General features: G+C 44.4%; 1 protein-coding gene across 1 annotated transcript in view; it reads right to left on the reverse strand.

The window, feature by feature from the left end:
* Positions 1-22945, reverse strand: part of FAM114A1 (family with sequence similarity 114 member A1) — a 59214-nt gene that overhangs the window by 13593 nt on the left and 22676 nt on the right. Inside the window, exons 4-9 of the mRNA XM_059673336.1 lie at positions 16476-16586; positions 16252-16358; positions 13403-13537; positions 11124-11276; positions 5472-5595; positions 587-684 (exon numbers count right to left, since the gene is read on the reverse strand). Of these exons, the coding sequence (XP_059529319.1) occupies positions 587-684; positions 5472-5595; positions 11124-11276; positions 13403-13537; positions 16252-16358; positions 16476-16586 (728 nt within the window). The remainder of the gene's footprint in view (positions 1-586; positions 685-5471; positions 5596-11123; positions 11277-13402; positions 13538-16251; positions 16359-16475; positions 16587-22945) is intronic.

Raw genomic sequence — 22945 nt, forward strand, 5'->3', positions numbered from 1 at the left:
GAACAGGAAAACAAAAAGGGAGACGGTAGGGAAGATGACACAGTTTTAAGTAATTAATGATTGGTGCCCTCGTTAAGAAACTCTGCAGCAAGACCTTGCACTATGAGGGGAACCCTGACTGTAGCAGCTTGAACATCCTTAGACAGGACGTGGCACCAGCATTCCAGGCGGGAAAGGGCACGGGGCCCCCTGGCCGATGTGCTTCTCTCTGCCTAATTCTGGCCTGCCACTCTAGTGGGGGAGGGGAGATGGCGTTTGAAACAGCCCCTTGGTGATTCTGGAACCCTCGTCTCTGCCCTATGCTGAAAGTAACCTCTGCTCCGACATACAATTCTATTTTGAGAAGTGACTTGTTCAAGGTCATAAGGTAATTACTACTGATGCTGCATCTAAAACGCAGGTCCTGCATGTGCTCTACCATTGCATTTCATTATGTAGCTGCCCTGAGTCTTAATTTCCGACCTCAGACCTCCCTCCACCCATGTGTCATATGGGGTGTGGGTTTTTTCCATTTCAGGTGGAGCTCTGGAATTTGATAACTGGGACCTTCTTCTAAAAGACAAAAACTCAGACAGATGGTGCTGACCTTATTGAGTTTGTCAGGCGTGGCCGCAACATGTAATTCAAAGAGAAGCTCTGTAAGCATCCTCGCAAATTCTTCTCCCTTTTCCTCCGAGCCTAGAACTAGAAAATGACACAAGTAAGAAGCGTGACTTATTTTTCATCTTTTTGAATGTGGCAGCTCTGCCCCCCCCTCCTCCCCTGCCCTCCACAACCTGCCCTCCAGCTGCCAGCAAAGATGAGTGTCGCCCACTTATGACATGGCAGTGAGGCAGCAGGCTGCTGCTGGGTGGGGGCTGCCAGAGTCTCACAGCACTCGCTGGGGTGCCCCCAGGCTGTAAGGGGAGGGCGGGGAGGGACTTAACCATCTCATTTGCAGCTATGGGTGGTCAGTAGCTATTTGCTGAAAGAATGACTATGAACAAATGAATGACCTTTCTCAGGCCTGAGTGACTTATGACTTAGAATACTATTATGCCTAGCATTGCAAGTCTGATGACACACAGAGCCTTTTCATGTCCACAGAGCCACGGTGCTGAGCACATCAAAGTAGTCTCAATGGAGGAGCTGATGTCTGATCTGAGTCTTCAAGAGTGAGAAGGCAGCCCTGGCTGGGGTGCTCAGTGGTTAGAGGGTCTCGGGTTTGATTCCCTGTCAAGGACATGTACCTGGGTTGCAGGTTCATTCCCCGGTCAGGGTGCATGCAGGAGGCAACCAATTGATGTATCTCTCTCACATCAATGTTTTTCTCTCTCTCTCCCCTCCCCTCCCCCACTTCCATTCTATCCACAAAAAGCAATAGAAAAATATCCTCTGGTGAGGATTAAAAAAGAAAAAAGAATGAGAAGGGATTACACATGCACAAAGGAGAGTTTGGGGGTGGGGGAAAGGGGGGAAAGGAGAGGGACAAAGAAACATGGAGGGAGAGAGAGATATTTCATTAAAAGCTGAGATTCCCTCTCCACTGGGCAGAGGTCTGGGTCATCCTCTCTAGGTAGGCAGACTAAGAGGGACAGGGGCACAGCTGAGCACCAACCAGGTCTCATCCCCAAACTGCCCGTTCGTCTCGCTCCACAGGAGGCAGTGTGACAGGGCAGAAGGAGCCCTGCACTGAGACTGGAAGGTATGGGTTCTACCCCGGCCCCAGCACCTGGTGGGTCTGTGACGTGTGGCCTGTCAAAGGGCTTCTTAGCTTCCAAACCCTCCTCTGCAAACTTAGGAAAATAAAACCACACATCTTCTCTTTCATAGTGTTGCAAGGACCAGATACTATAACAGATGCAAAAGCGTTTTATAAACTCTGAAGTTTTATGTAGCTACTAGAGGCCCTGGTGCATAAAAAATTGTGCATTCGGGGGGTCCCTCAGCCTGGCCTGTGCCCTCTCGCAGTCTGGGACCCCTTGGGGGATGTCCACCTGCTGGCTTAGGCCCACTCCCTGGGGGGGACTGGGCCTAAGCTGGCAGTCGGACATCCCTCTGGCAGCCCGGGAGCCCTCGGGGGATGTCCACTTGCCAGTGGGGAGCAGACCTAAGCTGCAGTCAGATATCCTTAGCACTGCTGAGGAGGCGGGAGAGGCTCCCACCACCACCGCTGTGCTGGCAACCGTCAGCCCGGCTTGTGGCTGAGCAGAGCTCCCCCTGTGGGAGTGCACTGACCACCAGGGGGCAGCTCCTGCATTGAGCATCTGCCCCCTGGTGGTCAGTGTGTGTCATAGTGGCCAGTCATTCCCTGTGGTTCTGCTGTTAGGGTCAATTTGCATATTACCCTTTTATTATATAGGATATTGTTATGTGCTACAAAGATATAACATAAGGAGATTAAAAATATTTGGGAGTGATCAACACTAATGTAGAAGACAAGTACTTGGTGCAGCCCTGCTTTTAAATGTGCATTCATTCTGTAAAACAGGAACATCCACCAATGCTGCTGCCAAATATGTTAGGGAAAAAGATCACAGGGGAAAATGGAAGTGGACAAAAACAGATGATAAAAAAGCGTTGCAACAAAGGATACTTATTACTGCAACTCTTGTTCTGTGTATATGGTGAAAAGACCCTCACCAAGGCAATGAAAATAGAAAATAGGCTTTTAAAATCTCTTCACAACAGTGGTAAACTCAATTAGAGATCTATGGCAGTGTGATAAAATTATATTCTGCTGGAAAAACAAACATGCAGATCATAAGCTAACATTAGTCAATGCAAGGGAGCCTGATATTAAATTTATCTAACAATGACAGCGTATCCGGAGACTATCAAATAAATTATTTAAGTGTTAGGAAGTGGTTCTAAGAAAGGATTTGATGAAAATGTTCTCATTTCTTCTTGAGTTTTGCTCTTGGATTGTGTGCTCTCCGGCTGCCCCCGCCCCCTATAAGTTGTAACACTCCATCATAATAAGATTGATTTAATGACAATCCTGCTATTCTTCCCTCCCGGTTCTTTTTCAAGTGTTCGAATGACATTTCTATATTAAATTAATTAAAATTAAGTGTGGTTTGATAACCTGGAGATGCCCTTTGGGAAAATGGACATACTAAACAGGAGATTACAGGGTTCTGTGACTTAAGGAGAGACATTTTTTAAGCATGCTATTTAGGACTTTAATATTTTTTTGTCATATTAAAAAAAACCTCAATTTACTGAAGCTCTACACGGGATTGAGACACGCCGTTTTCTATTTAACAATATTGAATCAAATTTCTTCTCCAAGAAATAGCACTAGTTGAGAAAGCAATAACTGCCTTATCTTGCACTGGCAACAATATTTCTCCGATGTTACAGGGAATTTGGGATCTCTTTTTTATCTTTTCTGAATGAACCCCTAATAGGAACAAAGTCTACCTCAGGCATCAAGAAACTGAAGAGAGTCTGGCCAGAGTGGCTCAGTGGTTGAGCATCGACCTATGAATCAAGAGTTCATGTTCAACTCCCGGGCACATGCCTGGGTTGGGGGCTTGATCCCCAGTAGGAGGCATGCAGGAGGCAGCCAACTGATGATTCTCTCTCATCATTGATGTTTCTATACCTCTCCCTTCCTCTCTGAAACCAATACAAATATTTTAAAATATTAAAAAAAAAAGAAATGGAAGAGAATAGCCTGGCTCTTTATGGTGACTGTTACACTAGCTCATCCTGAGTCCAGAATACTAACTGTAGTCTTCGCTTCTTCATTATTAACCCCAAGACAAGGCCGTCACCCTCTGTGACTTTGGAGGAACACACAAATGCTCAAACACATAACTCTCCAACAGTCTCTTTGCAATAGGCCTCTCTCTAGGCTTTATTATAATTGGTTCTTCTATTTTGATGCAATGAGCGTGAAGCTCATTAAACTGGAGGCAGGTCAGGTCACTACGTGGGGCCAAGGCAGGAGATGGTGTTTAAATGACAGTTTGCAAAAGCTTAGAATAATTTCGCCCTGAGCCCCGAGGCTGAAGCGTTGGGGCGCTGGTGCTCAAGCTCTGATTAAAGGTCCGTGACACACCTGGGCACAAAGCACTTCCGAGACTTGGCGGAATGAATGCACGTTACCATACTCCGCGTGTGGGTGACACCGGGGGCAACTGTAAATAAGAGTTACACCTATTGCACCTTTATTATTTTCCTGGCATTGTGTTAGCACTTTAAATCATACTCACAGCTAGCATTTTTGAGCGGTTCTGTGTGCCAGGCACTGTCATATATGTTTTTACATATATCATCTAACTTGATCCTCACAATAGCCCTTGGAAATATGTGTCATTGTCGCCACTTTGCAGGTGAGACACTGAGTTTCAGGAAGGTTACATAGCTTGTTCGAGGCCGTATAGCATGTAAATGGTGAACATATGTCCAATGGGACCCTTCAGAGGGTCCTAGAAGCCGGCCCTGTCTTGTCCATGGCTGCTCGACCTTTTCAGCATAACCTACATCAGTGGTTCTCAACCTTGGCTGCACATTAGAATCACCTGGGAATCTTTTTAAAATCCTGATTTCTGGGCCTCATCCTCCGGAAATTCTGTTTCTTTGTTACTAATGTTGTGGCCCCACCCCATAACAAAGAAACAGAATTTCCGGAGGATGAGGCCCAGAAATCAGGATTTTAAAAAGATTCCCAGGTGATTCTAATGTGCAGCCCAGGTTGAGAACCACTGACCTACACGAACGCTGTGGTTGTAGTGCTTGGTGATGACATCGGTAAGAAATCCCGTCCATGTACACAGCAAATGTTTTACTATATTCTGCTCCCAAATGGACAACTTAATCGTTAAGCGTGTCTACCTTTGAGAGCGTTTTCTACCCTCTCAAGGAAGCCTTGCTTCTCACAAAATAGGCCCTCCTGTCCCTGGGGTCATATCAGTGTCCGAAGAGCGCACCTGGCTCAGTTCAGCGATTGACAACCTGACACACAACACTCCAGTGTGGGCCTTTGTATAAACTGTACCTTTCGCTGGACTGTAGGCCACTTACAAATACATCGTAACGTCTACACAGATACATTAAAAGGGAGAGGCAAACTATGGAAAGAAATCCATTGAAATACCTGCCCATCATCAATATCAGTCACATTCAACAGCTTCCACCTGCAGATAAAACATTAGCCACCGGAGCATACACTCTCGCCCTCAGGGCCCTGTTCAGTGCTTTGCCCTCCTAGTTCACTTGACCACACCCATTCATTGTGTGCCTGTGATGTGCCAGGGACTGTGCTGGAGAAATAAAGATGCCCCAGTCAGGAGTTCCCGCCCAGCAAAAAAGAGAGGACTATAGATCGATGGGACCAGCTCCTTGGAGTGTTTTGGAAGTGGGACGGAGGAGCCCTGGATTAAATAATTCTACCCTGCTCAAAGGGATGTGCTTATTAATAGCAGTGTCATAAGGATCATACCAACAGCCCATCCTGCTATTAACTCGTTATTTTCCGTTACCTTGTTCTTCCTGATTCTCTTCATTCTCTAACTCCTTGGCTGCAAAGATGTCTTTAATGGAAATTAGGTCATTTTTTAAGAGTTCCAGCTTCTCTCCATCAAATGATGCTAAAAATGACTGAACCTGAAAAAAGAAATAGGTCAGCATAACTGTCATCCTTTCTTCTCCTTAATAACATTTACGTACACGTGTCCCCAGTTCTCCCGGGACCGGGTGAGTTCTGGCGTGGGAGGTAATGTGGGGTTGAATGAACTGCCTATTAACTGTGCAACTTTGGGCCCATTACTTAAGCTCCCTTGGCTTCAGTTTTTTAAAATTTTAAAGTGAGATCCATACTTCTACTGCGATTGATGTGCGGTAAATGAGGTGATGAACATGAAGGGCATTGCACTGGTGCCCACAGCAGGTGTTGAATGAATGGTGGCGGAGGCTCCTGGGTGACAGCACTTACAAACACACTTTGGTGTCAACCCTAGATTCCAATATCAGCTCCTCACTTAGTAATTATGTGACGTTGGGCAATTTAACCTTTCTATGCCTCAGCTCCAAATGGTTGGTATCTTTCAAATGGGGACTAAAAGCATCTACATTATAAGGTTGACTTGAAAGTTGAAAGTATTTACAGTGATGATCAAGACATTTTGTATACATATACATATACACATGTAAATAAATATTATATATACACACATACAGATATATATATACACACATGTACTTGGGTTATTATACTGGAGTCGCAAAAAATGCACAAAACACAATTTTCTTCTCAGAGATCTTATAGTCTAGGAGAGGGAGCCCACGATAGCCTATAACACCATGACAGTGCCAGTGGAGTGTCAGGGGGGCACCAGGGAGGGAGCTGCCCATCCCTCGGGGGAGGCGAGAGGGTGTGTGAGGTCTGGTGTCCTCCCTGAACTGCTGTTCTCCCTGCCCATTGTCTTCAGCCCCCCTCTTGGAAAGGATCCTTTGTAAACACTTAAACATTATTTGCACAGATGGCCAGGCATCCTCTGTGAGTCTGAACATTGATTTCCATTCCCCAGCTGGCCAAAGGGCATGGTTCTCGCCCTCTGAAGTACGACCGCACAGTATAAGGCTTTTAATTTTTCATTCTGCGGGGCCAGCCCTTGCTCTGGAGGGAGAGCCAGCAGAGGAACCACCATGCCCTTTAGAATATGTTTAAATATTCATGATGGCAGTAGATTCACACATCAGGGTAAGTGAGGGGGTTAGAGAGGGCATCGGGATGCCAGAGCACCAATTTCCTAAACGTTGCTAATGCAGCCAGCGCCGAAGCTTTGGGCAGAAGCCCCGCGGGAAGTCATCAGCACAAAACCCATTAGCAGAGTGCAGCAGGTGAAAGCAAATGCAGGCTGCAGGCGGCTGCCGCCCCTCCTTTTCACCCCGACCGCCTCAGACTCTTTCCTGCAGCGCACACTCAGGTTTAGGTCTCAGGGTCCTGGATGTGCCCACGTCAAATTCCGACGCCTCAGATATATTTTCTAAACAGCAGTTGCCTACGAGTAAAAATAAAGGTAACTGAGTAAGTGTGTGAGAGTACAACCCTTAGTGAAAATGCACGCACACATATGGGACATTTGGTTTTCCCGTGGCCTCTGGAGGGGAGCCGTCCTCCTGCAGTGATCGCAGTGGGGTTTGCTGCGTGGGGCACCGCTGGGAAGGGTTCTTTTAAGCAAAGCACTCATCTGTCTGCATCTGTCTACTACCGCATCTCTTCTGCTTCCTTCTAGTTCACTCCCTTATGCAAGGCAATGGGCACTGAATCTTTATGTCAACCGAATAACAAATAATTAATTATGCACGCCTCAATAAATATCTGTGGAATGCTGACTGCGTGCCTGGCACTGTTCTTAAGTGCTGTCGGAACACGAGGGCAGACAGTCTGCCTTACAAATCTTTTCCCCAAAAGGGGGCGTGGGGCACCATTTTGAAGATTCTTGTTTACTATTTTTGTTGAATATTGAGTATAATGGCAATACAGTTATTGGTTTTTCCTGAAGATTTATAGATTATACCACATTGCCATGCCCACTGCCATCCTAGAACCAATCTGGTAGATAGTGTTTATATTTCCTAATGCCTTGTCTCAGTTTAGCCAGTGGAATGTTAGCAGAGGAGATAGAAATCAGTTCTGGGTCAAGGCTTTTAAAAAATGGGAGTGTCCCCTCTACACTCTCTTTCCTTATGCTGGTGGGATTGAGAAGACACTAGATGATGGTAAAAGCCAATACTTTAGGATTGGACACAGGGGAGTCCGCAGGGCAAAAGGATAGGCTGCCCAGAGCCCGTACTCCCCCTGCTGGACCGCCCTCCTCGAGGGGACTCTCCAAGTTCCCTTCCACGGCCTGTAGGGACCTCTTCCCCAGGCGGTGCTCCTTACAGCGGGACCGGCTACCGGAGAGTGCACTTCTGGGCCCACGGGATGACAAGGAGGTGGTTGTTCGCAGGGTGTGGTGGAACTGGAACTAAGTCATCATTACATGTGCATGTGAGGCTCTCTGAGGTGGGAGACAACTGGAGATAAAGGGAGGAGAGCAGGCAGGAGGGTGGCGTGGAAACTGGAAGAGCCTGAGAAGTCTAAATGGGAAGCTGGCCTTCCAGGTCATTAGAAAGTATATTTGTCAAAGGTAGGATGGCAGAATATATTTTCTTCAGCAGTCTGTTGCCAAAAGTGCTTTTGCTCTTAAATATTTGGTATGCGTAGGGTTGCCAGATAAAACATGGGTGAGTTAGTTAAATTTGAATTCTGGATAAACAATGAATATTTTTGTAGTACAAAGGTTATGTCCCAAATATTGCACCAGACATATTTATGCTTAAAAAAAAAAAGTATTCATTGCTTTTCTAAAGTTAAAATGTAACTAGTCATCCTGTATTTTTATTTGTTCAAGTTGACAGCCCCAGCGTAGGTTCTCCTCTGTGTTCACAGAGGCCTGTGAGCATTAGGATGGGTCTGGTGGAGGCACAAGATGGTCAGAGCCTGGCTCCTGGATCCCTAACATGCAGGAAAGCTGCCCGCTGATCAGGCACCCCCACCTGGGACTATTACAGGAGGGCGGGTAATGCCTAATGGGTTCGACCCATAACATTTTAGGACTGTTTATTACAGCACCCAGTAGGTAACATCACTAAGCCAAGAAAAAAAAAGGTCCACATTTCTTACTATGAAAACTACAAAAGTCTCCAGGTTGGGGAAGGAAAGCTGAGTTTGAGGGAGCCGTGTGCAAACAGAGAGCAATGCCTCCCTCCAGGGAGGGACCTCACCTCCCTCCTAGCAACAGCCCTCCTTCGGGGCGCTTTTCTAGGGACCTGGGACCTGCGGCTGTTTCACGGCTGAGACCTGCGATGGAACCAGCCAGAGTGAAATCTCTCCAGCTACCACCATGACAGCTCCAAGGGGTCATGCTCCCCGGTAATGTTTTTAGTATTAACCACAAATACGTAACATAAGAATTCATATAAAAAGAAAATGTCACCAACACTATATATACCTATACACATATGTGTATACAATAAAATGGCAGCTGACATTTACTGAGTGCTTATTATGTATAAGGCATGCTGTGGCTAACTTCACATGGATTAGCTCAATTATTTTAATAACCCTATGAAGTAGGTTTTCATTCCCATTCCCATTTCATAGATAAGGAGACTGAGATAAGACAGGTCCCAACCATACAGCTACTGAGTCATATCTGATCACGTAATATCTGACCCCAAACAGCTTTGTAGGGGAAACTTTGTGCTTCATTCTCTAACGCACCCCTTCCCAGATCATCGGATTCTGCTCTATGGGAGTCATTTTATAACTCTCTAAATTGTAGAGAGCTGTTTGAAGCACAAAAATAATTCTTGACTACAGATATGTGAGTGAATTTTGCCCAGAGGAGGGACAACCTCCTCTGCAAAAACCAGGTTTGTGTCCATTTGCACATTCATTTCAAAACTGTTTCACTCCGTATACTTTTGTGCTTCTTTGGCTTTTCCTTTTGACTGAATTATAATAGTTGTTTGGTTTCTTCATTTAATTAATAAGATAAAGAAATGATTTAATTCATGTTCATTTTATATCTCATGATTTTGCTTTTTTACAAAAATTATCTGTTAACAGCTTAACCAGAAGACTGTCACTGATGGCTCCTGGGTAACTGAAAAGGAAATAAACACAGATAGTAACTTGTAACTCAATAATCTTGTGGGTGAGGAGTGGGGATGTGTGTGTTTCCATCTTGTTTGGTCCTTGGTTGCCTGCTATGTGGCAGATGTCATCTTCCCCTGACTAGGTAGGAAGAATGTCTCAATCTCCTCAAAGGCCAAACATGAAATGATAAGGCCTCTTCTCCATTCGGAGGCTCACCTCCAAGTTCAGCTTCCTGTCCGAGCACCTGCCTCTCCCAGTGAATGGCCCACGGCTCCTCATAGCCCATAACCCCTCATGGGAGGCCCAAAGGGCACTGCCCTATGGCCTCCACTGGAAAAGTACCCGTGAATACGGTCACCCTGACATTCACAAACAGAGCCATACATACAGTTAAATGAGTTAACAGTTTTGACAGAAGATGATTTGATTTTGGTTGATGGGCACATAGTACAATATACAGACCTCATATCATAGAAATATACACTTAAAACCTATATGATCCTATTAACCAATGTCACCCCAATAAATTTAATAAAAAATAAATAAAATGAAGTGCTTAGAATGGTGACTGTATAAGTGCTAGTATAAGTGTTTGCTAACTAAAGACACACATATACACACCATGTAGATCCTTTAGAAAAGAAATTACCACACCCTGCTGATTTTTGCTCTTCATGTTTTTGTTTTGATTTTGTTAATCCTCACCCTAGGCTATTTTTCCATTGACTTTTAGAAACAGTGGAAGCGGGTGGGAGAGACTGAGAAAACATGGATGTGAGAGAAACACATCGATTGGTCGCCTCTTGCACGCACCTCAACCAGGGCCGGGGGTCAAACCTGCAACCAAGGTACATGCCCTTGACCAGCACTCTATCCACTGAGCCAAACTGGCTAGGGCGATGCTTTATTTCTTGGGATCACAGCCTTGGGGTCACAGCGGGGGGATGTGAACATGCAGGGCTGCTGGGTGGCTTCTCAGGAGCACCTCCAAATACAACTGTGACCACCCATAAGATAATCCTGCCCGTTGTAGCCCCGGCAATCTAACAAATGGGCGATTAAACATCTAAGCCATAAAACTAACTATATGAAAACTCCACAGCCTGGAACCAACATCAGCTGCTTTGTTTTCACTGGGTGGGAATGAAGACGGGGCTTCGTCGGGCATCTTTGATCTGGGTACTGTGTCAGCAAAGAGAGGTGCAGGGCCGGGAGCCTGACAGCCAAGCCTCTGAGCAGCCGTTTGCACCATTAGGTCTGGCTAGCGGACTCTCACTGTGCTGGCCTCCTGGGATGCGGAGGAGTAATAGCTTGGCCGAGGACGGAGCGGGAATAACATGGAGCAGGGGCGGTCCGAGGCTGCACAGCATTTGTGAGCTCGGCACAATAATGAGGAGGTGTTTTAGTGGCGGATTTTCCAGTGTCTTTCCTATTTAAGAAAACGCGTTGATGGATACGTCATTGAAAACGGTCTCTGCAGACATACCTTGCTTTCGCTTTCATTGGAGAGAATTTCCAGAGCTTCCAGGTGTGACAAACCTTGGTACTCATCAAACAGCATCCCGTAGTGTGCAGTCCTCTCGGCCGTGACCTGCTGCGCCAGTCTCCGCTTCTCCTTCTCCTTGGCCTCCCTTAACACCTGCAGAAATACGCAATATTCGTATACTCACTGCGTGCCACAATATTCGTATACTCACGGTGTGCCCGGAAGCCCTGTTTCCTGCATAAGACGTAGGGGGCGATGAGAGCTGACTCTGTATTTGTAAGAGTGGGTTTTAGTCACTTTGGAATTTCTAAAAAAAAGATGATGGTTTTGATGGATCCTACTGACAATTTTCACACAGTGGTCCACTTTGAATTTTACATGTTCATTATGTACACAACAAATCAAAGCAAAAATTCTATGCCCCGGTATAGGACTGGAAAGAAGCATAACAGAAGCTCAACAGTGGTTTCCACGGAAGTGTTTTCTGTGTGTGATTAAATTCTCTACAAAGTCAAATTTTTTTTTATAATGAGCAAATGTATGTGCACTAGAAAAGTTTAATCTATTGTGACAGGATTAACTGCGCTGGCTGCACTTAGGCAGACTTCAAAGCAGAAACTAACTGACCTGGTTTTATCTGAGTCACATCATTTAAAAATGTGTGTATGTGTGGTTATTAAAACACACAAAATGAATAAAATATAAATTCATAATATATTCCTTACTAGATCCTGAATATAAATAAGAATGTTTGCTTGGCAGTTCATGAGAAGTATGACTGTGAACTGAGTTCCTCTCCTCATTGATAATTTTTCTCAAGTTATGCTTTCTGTTGATTTAAATAAAAGGACAATGAAAGGAACACAAGTCCACCAGTCACTCCCAGTTTCCTGCACTTGCTTTCTTTGATTTTATACCTCATTTATTCAATTCCTCATCAAGTTTACTGGGGCATTGAGTTTATAGGGTTCTTTACTATCTGTGAAGAGCACCATAAAGACACTGGCCACCATAAGGTCACCAAGGGAAGATCACAGGCGAATAGATTTTGTTTTTATTGTGTGTCAATAAAACAATCAGCTACTTCCTCCCTTTGGGTCTGGATGTTATTGGCTGAAAACCCACAGGGCTGCAGACAGACTCTCCCTCCTGTTTGTCTCTAACTAGTAAGTACAAGCTCTGAATTTTAACGTTTTCAAAACAACCCCATCAAACCACTGGCAATTTTTAACACAATAAAACCCAGTGAAGAAGGTTGATAGAAAAAAAAAAATCACTCCTTTGAAATATGGTGTTGGAGGAGAGCTCTGCGGATGGGCCCTCAGGAAGATGAACAAGCGGGTCCCAGAGCAAACTGAGCCTGAACCTCCCTGGAGGGAAAAACGTCAACACTGAAGCTGTCCTGTGGGCACTTCATGACAAGGTGGGGGTTTGGAAAAGACAGTCATGCTGGGAAAATAGAGGCAGCAGGGAAAGAGGAAGACCGAACAGGACAAGGACTGACTTCATGCAGGAAGCCACAGGCCTGAGTCTACAGGAGCTGAGCAGGACAGGACACTGTGGACATGACTCAGTCACCAGGAGTCGGAGCCAATCAAGGTGGCAGGTGACACACACAGCCCTCCCCACTGACCTCACTGGGTTGTTGGTGGTCAAACAAAATAGCCAGTTGACATTGAAATCGCTTCCCTTCTCTACACCAACTCCCATCTCTGACTTTGTACTTGGGAGTGGAGAAGAAAGCGCTGAGATGGAAGGTAAAGGGGAAGCATCATCCTGGAATGATTTGAATTCACTCCAAAAAATGGAGAGTGGGAATTCAAGTTGCCTAAAGAAGACCTGGCTTTACCCAGGATGCTGGTTCTATTTTCCCTCCGGAAAGGCGATGGGTTTAAAAAGCAAGGAGTGATTCTGGCGTGAGGTCCGATGAATGTTCCCCAGAGAGTTCCCCTGGGAGAGAACCGTGAGGCATGCAGGTGGTGCATGGGTGAACACTTCCGATTTCCAGTCATTGACTGTGGGTTAGGGAAACCCTAGCCGACTTCCCTCAGCTAATGGCAGCATCATCCTTCCAACTGCTCAGGCCAACACCTCAGAGCCACCCTTGCCTCCTCCCTCTATCTCACACCCCACGTTCAGCCCTTCAGGAAATCTGGATAGGCCTTCGCACTGCACCCAGGATCAGCACTCATGACCACCTTCATGGCACCAGTTCCAGGCCTCTACTACCTCTTGTTTTATTGACTGAAAGAAAAACTTGCAAAAAAACATAATCCCACCTGAGATAACGAAACAGTTCTTTCCATGAGTGTCTTGGTCCGCTTAAAGCCTGGGTCACTTTCTGCGAGGACATTCATGGTTTTCTTGCCGATGAACTCCAGAGCATCAAGCCCACCTGTTAACACGCTTTTACCCTGCAGATGGGGGGAAGGAGGTTGCATGAGATTCGATTTTTACATTTTGCTGCTTCGCGGCAGTTAGCAGCTCCCAGAGGACTCTGTCTTCAAATATTGATATCAATATGACGTCATAATTTTTTTCATCAGGAGATTTATTATCCACTTAATCTGATTTGCTTTCCCTTGGAAGAGCATATGTCATTTAATTTGTAGGACATGCAATGTTATTTTAAAAGGACGGTTAGGAAGCCCTGACTGGTTTGGCTTGGTGGATGGAGTGTCGGCCTGCGGACTGGGGGGTCCCGGGTTCGATTCCGGTCGGGGGCATGTGCCTTGGTTGTGGGCACGTCCCCAGTGGGGGGTGTGCAGGAGGCAGCTGATTGGTGTTTCTCTCTCATCGATGTTTCTAACTTTCTATCCCTCTCCCTTCCTCTCTGTAGAAAATCAATAAAAATATATTCAAAATAAAATAAAATAAAATAAAATAAAATAAAATAAAATAAAATAAAATAAAAGGATGGTTACGAAAAAACAAAACATATTTGGGATTACTTTGACCAGCTCTGAGTGTATGAATAGATATGTATCCAGGACATAAAATTAATAGGTGACCCGATTGCTACTTTGAAAAAATTTTAAGCCAAGTAACTGAGTTATGTAGAGCAATCTATTGAAATGTCAAATGCTCTTGGCAGTTTAGGGAATTCTTTAATCGAGGGCCCTGGAGTGTAGAAGCCTTAGGCTGTTTCAGATGACTCCTCCACACTTTTAGAAAGGAGTAATAACTGCCTCCGATTAGTATATTCATGAACCAAGATAGGCTGATTTCCATATACTACTGGCTTTAGACACTGTTCTGTTATACAGTTATCCTCTTGTGAATCCCTTTGTCAGTCACTGTTTTCCTTAAAAAAAGATGAAAACAATATCTTTCTCACATAAACTGTTCATATAAACAGAACTGCTTAACGTCTTTGCAACTTCTGCACATACCCTCCGACTGCACAACTGCAATTACAATATGCATATACCTGTGTTTTTCCCACCTTACCTAAATTTATATACATTTTATTTTATTATTACATTACTAGTGGCCTGGTGCACAAAATTCATGCAGGGGGGAGGGTGTCCCTCAGCCCAGACTGCACCCTCTCCAATCTGGGATGCCTTGGAGGACATCCCTCTCACAATCCGGGACCACTGGCTCCTAACCACTCACCTGCCTGCCTGCCTGATCGCCCCTAACCACTCTGCCTGCTGGCCTTCTCGCCTCCAACTTCCCCCGCCTTGCCGGCCTCATCGCCCTCAACTGCCCCCCCCCGCCAGCCTGCTCACCCCCAATTGCCCCCCTACCAGCCTGATTACCCCCAACTCTCCCCCCCCCGCCAGCCTGGTCACCCCCAACTGCCCACACTGCCAGCCTGATCGCCCCCAACTGCCCCCACCCTGCTGGCCTGCTCACCCCCAACTGCGCCCCCCGCCAGCCTGATCACCCCCAACTGCCCTCCCCTCCTGGCCTGATAGCCCCTAACCGCCACCATGGCTTTGTCCAGAAAGACGTCCAGAAGGTCTCCCGGTCTAATTAGCACATTACCCTTTTATTAGTATAGATTTCCTGCATGCATTTCCCAAACTTCAAAATTATCACTTCAATAACAATATTCTATTTCACTGAGTTAATATGCTTTATCCATCATTTCCATTCTGGACATTTAGACTTGTTTCCAGATTTGGGTGCAAATCAATAATCACACTATAAACCAAATCTTCAAATACACATACTTCGGGAGGACTGGGATATTGGCCATTCGTACTTCTGTATATTTGATTTATTTCCTTCTAACAGTCTATGGGGGGTTACTAAAGTAGAGAATAAAACGAGAGGAGGAAGGTCGTAGAGACTTTGAATAAGGGCAGCCCTGGTGGGGGTGTCCGGAGCTTGGGAAAAGAGAACATGGTGACCTCCCAACCTGTGGTTTCACTTTGCAAGGTTTCAGTTACCCGCGTTCAAAAATATTAAAGGGAAAATTGCAGTGACAAACAATTCATACGTTTTAAGTTGCACGGCCTTCTGAATATTGTGACCTCAGTTGGGGTACCTCCCGCCTTTTTCATTAGTCATCTGTTTTGTTGCCAATAACAAGTTTCTTTAAGAGGTAGGCGGCCCCCGGCCCCCTCCCCTCAGCCAGGGGTGTGAGTGGGGGGACAGACTTTGAGTTTGGAGGGAGAGTGGAAATTGGGAGGTGGGAATGGGGGAAGAATGTGGGTCTTAGTTGTCTGGAAGCACTTTAGGAACATCTTGGGGATGTTGTTCCTGCCTCTTTACCAGAATTTGTTTTTATTTAAGTGGCTTTATGATATTCCAAATGGAAGCTTAAGAGGCACAGAGCGTTGAGGGAAAACAGCTGTCCCAGCTCTGAGAACGAGCCCTCTCCCCCCGCAGCCAGACGTTGTCCTTGCAGCAGCTGGAGGACCGTCACATCAGGCTGAGAAATGTGCCTTTTAAACAGCTCCTTTCTTTTAAACAGAAAATGCATTTCGTTTTGCCCTTATTATTTTGGTTCCAAGGTTTACACCTACTCTGTAGGAGAAAGCATAACAAAACCGTCATCCAAAGTTGTGAGCAAGGCCATCTTTGCTCTGATGTATCTAGGTCACTGGTAAATAGAGATATCAAAGGAAGGCGCCGGGAGACTCCAGGGAAAACAGAGGAAGCAGGGAGGACTCACTGTGTTTTGAACCACATTGGTGATGGCTGACAGCATGCCCCGGGACCCCGACGATGGAGAAGTGGGTGGGCCTTCCTCAGGGCTCTGATCTGGGGCCGCCTCTGCGACTAAAGAGAGAAAAGATTGTTGCACAGTTCATTTCCCTGATCTGAAATCTTCTTATTTGTGCATCGAGTGTAATACAGCCCAAGTCCAAGAAGCCCCCAGATTAATACCTCACTCACCTGGAGGGACGCCATTTTCGGAGTCAGGCTGCGCCCCTTCGGAAGAGCCAGAATTTACACTGTGAATCCGTAGGGCCCCTGCTTTTTCCTTGACCGCGGTCAATCCGTGACCTATCAAGAAATGAAGATATGGTTCATGGCTACAAGAGAAATCCTCCAATTCTATAGCACATCTCCCAGAGTGGTGGTAAGCAGGGGTGGTGGATAACATAGGCTTTGCAATCACGCAGATGTGGGTCCCAGTTCCAGCTCAGCTTCACTGCCTGGGGGTGACCTTGGAGAAGTTTCCTCATCTCTCAGTGACTCAGTTTCTTCGTTGGGTTATTGCGAGGAGCAGATAAGAGAGACAGATGTGAAGCGCTCCCAGATGCTTTATTATTCCACGTGGCTTCGCATACTGTCTAGCTAGCAACCTGGCATCCCACACCAAAGGTATGACCTGTGAATAGTATTTGATTCATTATTTGATGCCTTGCAGGCCCAGCCCATGGCAGGTGCTCCACTGCTATTTGGTGAATGGAAATCAGTTGAGCTTTAAAATGCTCTTTCCACGTGTTGGTCATTCCTTTAGAATGGAGAGAGCAGGGTTGGAGTCCATGTGTCAAAATCAAAAGGCAAGTCAGTGGGAAAACCAGGAAGGGCACCCGACTGCTCTGACAGTTGTCTTGACAGTAAGTCTAAACACGAGCTATAAGAACAGTCAGCCAGGATAAAGGGCACTGGCTTCACTCCATCTGAGCAGGGACAGAACCTCTCTCTCCTGGACCCAGCACAGTGGGTATTCAGGAACTATTCGGTAAATACAGAGCTGACCTTCTCATGCCCCACCCCACCCCCAACACACACATACACACACACACAAACACACAAACACACACACACTCTATTCCTCCCTCTCTCTCTCTCTCTCTCTCTCTCTCTCTCTCTCTCTCTCTCCCCCCTTGGTTTGATAAATATAGGGTGTCCCCAAAAAATGTATACAGACTTTAACAGCTGATAGCTGTAGATTCTATTACATGTTGAAAGTGAAATATATTTTAATAAACGCTGCCTTTATAACATGTATACATGTTTTGGACACCCTGTATTCCTTTCTACATTGTAGTCTGCGGCTTTATCTGCTTCTCATTAGAGGCCCCCCTGATGAGCTACAGCTTTTCTCCGAGTCCCAAACCCAACAACAACAACAATCTCCTGACGCTCTAAAGTGGCTGTTTAGTTCTTGAAGGAGAAACAGCATGAGCTGCCATCCTCACAGCACTCACCTCCCCCGAGCACTCTGGGAGAAATGGATTTCACTGGGGATCAGGGCAACCTCAGGTTGTTAAAACCCAAGGCAGCAGCAGTAGTAATATACGGGGGCGGGGGTTGGGGCTGGGGAGGGAAGATCCCAACTCGTGCCAGGACTTAGAGCCAAAAAGAACCACCTGGTCTTAGAAGGCACTATCACAATGATCCATTATCCACCTACTGACTAAGAGAAGGACAAGGCTGAATCCCAAACCCGAATAGTAGTACTGTGTTTGTTGTAACTTCATCAGAGCTATCTGAACATAATTAGGACACTGATACTTACCAAACAGACAGAGGACTAATTATACCCAGTGGGAATCACCTATCATTATACATGATCTAGAAAACCCTGAAATATTATCTACAATGTTTGTAACACTAATTACATGCAGAAATATGTGTCTATATTCATGTGCAGATCATCAAATGCAGTTCAAATTCATTACTGAGTTACGTTGCGGGGGGGGGGGGGGGGGAAGATGCACTGTAACTGCCAAAACCAAGCCTTGAATTAATTCTCTCCAGCTTCCAATGAATCCCAAGCATTTCAATGGGAACTTATTGGCGTTTCAGTAACACATTTAAGTTACAGAACATAGCCATCTAACCTATTTACATACGGAGTCCATACTCCTTGCCATCTTTTAAAAATACATATTGTTAGAAAGGAAGTAGTGCACACCCAGATAGGAATCTATGCTTCTCACCTAGATTTCTGAGATCTGCAATCAAGGAATGAATGAGTTTGAGAAGGCTGGGGCACATCTGTTACAGCTTCTTTGCGTAAGCTGTGTAAGAAAGGTGATTCCACCGCATTCCCTGAGACCAGTAGGGGGTTACTAAACCTCACTGTCATTATCTCCTCTTTCACCTTTTCCACCCTTTGCAGGTTAGGACCATGTCTGATTCTCTTCCTAGAGAAGAACAGCTTCTCACCACCTCAGAAAACAAATGATCATGGATATGTTTGCATAGGCTGTCTCTAGAAACATCGCTTTGTTTCTGGAAGGAAATACCATTTTTATGTGCATTTCAATGGGGGGTGCCTGTTTAACAGATATGACAGTAGGCTGCTACTCCAACTACACACACACACACACACACACACACACACACACACACACACACACACAGTTTTATTGAGTTGTAATTATACTGCACATATTTAAGGTTCTTCCAATGATATATTCTGATGAATAGTTCTTTTTTTCTGAATTCTTTTGTTAGTGAAAGTACACCTTTACTACATTCTACTAGAAACATAAAGCGATGGTCTTTCATAACTAGGCTTTAAACTGTACACCACACCCCACTTTGAAGAATAACTTCTAAAACTTTACTTAGTGTGACATCTAGTGCTCAAAACAAGGAAGTAAAAATAGGGAATCATGGTTTCCTTTTGACTGGGAGGGATTCATTTTCAAACATTGATCGGTTCTACCACTAACAGAGAAAAACAACAAATATGAATAATACTATAGGGTATAGTTCCTCAATTAGTTTCTTCACATGTCATCACAAACCCTACATATCCTTAAAGAAATCAAAACCCTCAAATTCCATGGTTCTGAAGATGGGATATCCTCCACCCGCTGACATATTGCAGCACTGCAAGGATAAGAATGTCTATAAATGCTGTGGTGCTGTATAATTTAGAAGTAAATGTTAAATGATTGACTGGTGTTTAATTTACCGCCTATACTCAAGTGGAAAGAACCTAAACTTATAGTGTTTGCCTAATTATCAGACAGAAATTCATTAACCCCTGGGCCATATTCATAGACTGTAAAGGATTGTGAACAAACTTCAAGCATGAATCTTACTTTCTTTAGTTTCTTTTCTATATATTCATTTTTAAAAAGAAAAATAAATAAATGAATGAAATAAAAGGGAGGAAATGTTATATTAAAAATTTAAGTAATCAATTAAGATACCTAGGAATAAACTTAACTAAGGAGGTAAAAGATCTGTACTCAGAAAACTACAGCACACTGAAAAGAGAGATAGAGGAAGACATAAACAGATGGAAGAACATACTATGTTCATGGATTGGTAGAATCAACATCATTAAAATGTCCATACCCAAAGCAATCTCTAGATTCAATGCACTCCCCATTAATATACCAACAGCATATTTCACAGACCTAGAACGAACTCTCCAAAAATTCATCTGGAATAAAAAAAAGACCCCGAATAGCTGCAGTAATTTTGAGAAAGTAGAACAAAGTAGGAGGGATCTCAATACCAGATAACAAGATGTATTAAAAGGCAATGTTCTCAAAATTGCCTTGTACTGGCACAAGACCAGACTTATAGACCAATGGAATGGAATAGAGAGCCCAGAAATTGACCCAAACCACTATGCTCAATTAATATTTGACAAAGGAGGCAAGAACATACAATGTAATTAAGACAGTCTCTTCAATAAATGGTGCTGGGAAATTTGGTCAGACACATACAATAAAATGAAACTAGACCACCAATTTACACCATACACAAAAATAAACTCAAAATGGATAAAGGACTTAAATGTAAGATGGGAAACCATAAAAAATACTAGAGGAATCCACAGGCAGCAAAATCTCAGACATATGCCAAAGCAATATCTTCACCGATACAGCGCCTAGGGCAATGGAAACAAAAGAGAAAATAAACAAATGGAACTACATAAAAATAAAAAGCTTCTGTACAGCGAAAGAAACTATCAACAAAACAAGAAAGTCCACCGCATGGGAGAACATATTTGCCAATGTTATCACTGATAAGGGTTTAATCTCCAACATTTACAGAGAACTCATACAACTTTACAAAAGGAAGATAAACAACCCAATCAAAAAAGTGGACAATAGCCCTAGCCGGTTTGGCTCGGTGGATGGAGCGTCAGCCTGCGAACTGAAGGGTCCCAGGTTCGATTCCGGTCAAGGGCATGTACCTTGGTTGCAGGCACATCCCCAGTGGGGGGTGTGCAGGAGGCAGCTGATCGACGTTTCTCTCTCATCGATGTTTCTAGCTCTCTGTCTCTCTCCCTTCCTCTCTGTAAAAAAAAAAAAAAAAGTGGACAATGGACCTAAATAGACACCTTTCAAAAGAGGACATTCAGAAAGCCAAGAGACATATGAAAACATGCTCAAAATCACTAATCATCCAAGAGATGCAAATCAAAACAACAATGCGGTACCATCTCACACCTGTCAGAATGGCTATCATCAACAAATCAACAAACGACAAGTGCTGGAGAGGATGTGGAGAAAACAGAACCCTCGTGCACTGCTGGTGGGAATGCAGACTGGTGCAGCCACTGTGGAGAACAGTATGGAGTTTCCTCAAAAAACTAAAAATGGAATTCCCATTTGACCCAGTGACCCCACTTCTAGGAATATATCCCAAGAAACTAAAAACACCAATCAGAAAGGATATATGCACCCCTATGTTCATAGCAGCATAGTTTACCATAGCTAAGATTTGGAAACAGCCTAAGTGCCCATCAGCAGATGAATGGATTAGAAAACTGTGGTACATCTACACAATGGAATACTACGCTGTGGTAAAAAAGAAGGAATTCTTACCATTTCCAACAGCATGGATGGAACTAGAGAGCATTATGCTAAGTGAAATAAGCCAGTCAGAGAAAGATAAATATCACATGATCTCACTCATTTGTGGAATATAATGAACAACATAAACTGATGAACAAAAACAGATCCAGAGACAGAGAAGCATCCATCAGACCGTCAAACCTCAGACGGAAGCTAGGGGAGAGTGGAGCTAAGGGGGAGAGATCAACCAAAGGACTTGTATGCATGCATATGAGCATAACCAATGGACACAGACACCAAGAGGGTGAGGGCATGAGTGGGGGGGGGGGGGAGGGGGCCGAGCAATGGAGGGGAATAAGGACACATATGTAATACCTTAATCAATAAAGAAAAAATAAAATAAAAAATGTAAGTTAGCTGGTGCCCTACTCAAGAGTCCTTGAACATATGGGACCAGTAGAAAGTGCCCATGGATTAAAATCATGATTCTTGAGAATTCTTACATCATCAGCAATGTCACATGAATTCATGTGATATTAATAGTGATTTACACAGTTAAGGGTTCTCATTTTAGCATCATTCTGACAAGTTTGGCATTCTCTGTAATAAAGGCTGTCATTATTTCTGACAGTGCTGGGAGAAGGGATTCATTAACATGTGCAGAAGGAAAAAAATGTGTAAGTTGGGAGAGGACGGAGAAGGGGGGCAATGGTAGTTTTGAAAGGTAAATATGCAGATCAGATGCACCTCCCCTCCCTCAGGTTCTCTTGTAGACTCACAGAACTGTCAAAATAGAATTTTAGTAAACACTTAGGCCTTTTGTAGTATCTAGGAATACACTGTTCTGTTCTGCCATGGAGCTTTTACTTTGGTATACATATTTGTATGAGTTTCAGCATTGTCGACTTTCATTCTGATTATTGGTCTATCGCTCTTAACTTAGTATATTCTAGGAACCAGTCAGGTCTCTAAGAGGCTTGTGGGAAATCACATCTGGTTCTCACAACATCACTGTGAAATTACCATCACAATCATTTTTTTTTTTTTACATTTTCCTTTCCCTTTCTGGTTTCTGCCTGGATCTTCAATAGTAACCATTTTTATTGCATTTTATGACCTTGTCCAAAGGCCTGGGTCTTCTTAGAATGTGATGACGGTGCAGCTGTGGGTGAAACTAATGCAAGAGTTACCACCTTTCCCAAAAATAATTGCTGGCTGAGAAATGCTTGATTTTATATAAACATTGGGAAGGTTGCTTTTTCTCATTTTCCTTTAACTTTGGGGTCAATGTAGTGAGGCAGACAAAATAGAAAAATACAGAGTAGCAAAAAGTCAATCAATTTTCTGTATTTTTCCACTTAGCACAGTACTTATAAACATCTTTCTCCTTCTAAATATAGCTATAAACTATGGAATCATTATATTCCAGAAGTTGAAAGGAATCTTAGAATTTGTCAAGTTCCCGGGCCCCCACTTTTCCGAATAAGGAAGCTGAGTCTCAGAGAGCTGGCATGCATGGTGTAGCTAGTAAATGACAGTCCTTTGTGATCACAAGTAAGTAGCAGTCAGGGCCTGGCTCAGGTCTTCTGACTCCTAGTACAGTGCTCTTTCCAAGAGACAACCACCTTCTAAATGTTTCCA

This window comes from Myotis daubentonii, chromosome 1 (genome assembly GCF_963259705.1).
Source record: "Myotis daubentonii chromosome 1, mMyoDau2.1, whole genome shotgun sequence".
Taxonomy (NCBI): Eukaryota; Metazoa; Chordata; class Mammalia; order Chiroptera; family Vespertilionidae; genus Myotis; species Myotis daubentonii.